This window comes from Watersipora subatra, chromosome 3 (genome assembly GCF_963576615.1).
Source record: "Watersipora subatra chromosome 3, tzWatSuba1.1, whole genome shotgun sequence".
Taxonomy (NCBI): Eukaryota; Metazoa; Bryozoa; class Gymnolaemata; order Cheilostomatida; family Watersiporidae; genus Watersipora; species Watersipora subatra.
In genome coordinates this window covers 19,091,627-19,093,167 of record NC_088710.1, presented here as the reverse complement: position 1 = coordinate 19,093,167, position 1,541 = coordinate 19,091,627, and the positions used below count along the sequence as shown (strand labels likewise).

Here is a 1,541-nt window from a genome sequence, read left to right as displayed (position 1 = left end):
GATAATACTTTGGTCAACCGCAGTATACTTGCCTGAGTTGTCTCACATGAAGTTATGTTATGTAGTCAAATGTCAAACTTTTGTCATCGTTGGTATTGTGTGAGTTCTACCAAACCTTAATGAACATCATAAAACTTGTATAATGCATGAATGGACAAATACAAAAAGCAATACCAAAATACACCTCAAGCACAAAAACCTACCAAAGCTGTTATTTGAACATCTAAAATACACTCAGACAGCATTTCTTGGTGTCAGCTGTGGGCTTGCTTTAACAGCAAGAGAGTCAGCTAGTTGTTCTACTGCTGTTGCCAAATCTACGGATATGCGTCTGTTACTTGACTTACGACGACCAAGTTGTCTGGCCTCCGATAATTCATCTATTACACTCGGGAAAACTGTTTCAGAGTTGATCTCTATTTTACCTGCTGTCTGTTTTTTGATCTCTTCAATTATGTCAAGAATCTCTCTGGTCGTTCTCTGCAAAAAATGTTGAAAAAGTTAGGAACTATTGTAAATTCGTTCATATGTTGTCATAAAATTATGTGGCTCAAGATACTAAGATGTTTTCTTTGAGGTCAGGATTTCTACAATCATATTACAGTCAAAAGGTATACTTAAAAAGGGAATATACTTGGAGACAAGTATATCACTAGTTTATCATTTTGAGATAGTCAATTTTTGGAGAAAATCAAGAGTTGTCTCTTATCGATATTCCTTTTTGATACCGGTCCACTACAACACACTGACAGTCAGTTGATTCAAAAGGAAAAATTCTCTAATTTTATAGGTTCTGTTAGTTTTTCAAGAACTCAGTGAAAGTTTTCTGAAGTTTAAATTTGTGCTATTTCTACCGAATTTGCAGAAAGCTATATACTTCTCTTAAGATTGTATTTTTGGTATTTTGACATTTTTTCTTCAATTAAAGCAACTAAAACACACAAGCAAGCGAAAATCCTTGGTGCAGTAAGTGAAAACTGACAACTCTCTATTAGACACACTTGATAGGTGATAAGTCTATTCACTAATGTGTGATAAAGGAAAGGTTGAAATAGTTGCATGAAAATAAATTCACACATCACCGCACACACATTGGCTTGTTACACTGGTGCCAGAAAGTCTTTATGTTTTTAAGCCTTCTAAATAAATACTGCAATAAATTCATCATAACTTGGAAATATTTGGTAATGCATACATAAAACAATATATCAAAACAATCCTAATTGTCTGAAGAGTACAAATAACTAGCTTTTAAATTTGCCAATTATGTTTTACTGTCTCAACTGCTGCCTAATCATTCACACTGCATTACAGAAAATAAGTCATCGCAAGTTCTGTTACAGTCTCCTCTTTAATTATTTTCTAAATTGAAAAGAACACAACTCTTGTACTGTTATTGGGGCCCTGAAAAAGCCGTTGAATTGTTTCACAGTTGAATGTTTTATTGGATAGCCTTTACTGGCTATAACCTTCCTGCACTGTTTGGGCATGCTGTGAACAAGCCTCGCCCGCTCTCTAGGGTTGATAACATGAAACAAGCA

General features: G+C 34.7%; 1 protein-coding gene across 1 annotated transcript in view; it reads right to left on the bottom strand.

Annotated features, from left to right (window-relative positions):
* Positions 1 to 187: 187 nt before the first annotated feature.
* Positions 188 to 1,541, bottom strand: part of LOC137390408 (transient receptor potential cation channel subfamily V member 5-like) — a 30,233-nt gene continuing 28,879 nt past the window's right edge. Inside the window, exon 14 of the mRNA XM_068076741.1 lies at positions 188 to 480. Within this exon, the coding sequence (XP_067932842.1) occupies positions 235 to 480 (246 nt within the window). The 3' untranslated portion in view covers positions 188 to 234. The remainder of the gene's footprint in view (positions 481 to 1,541) is intronic.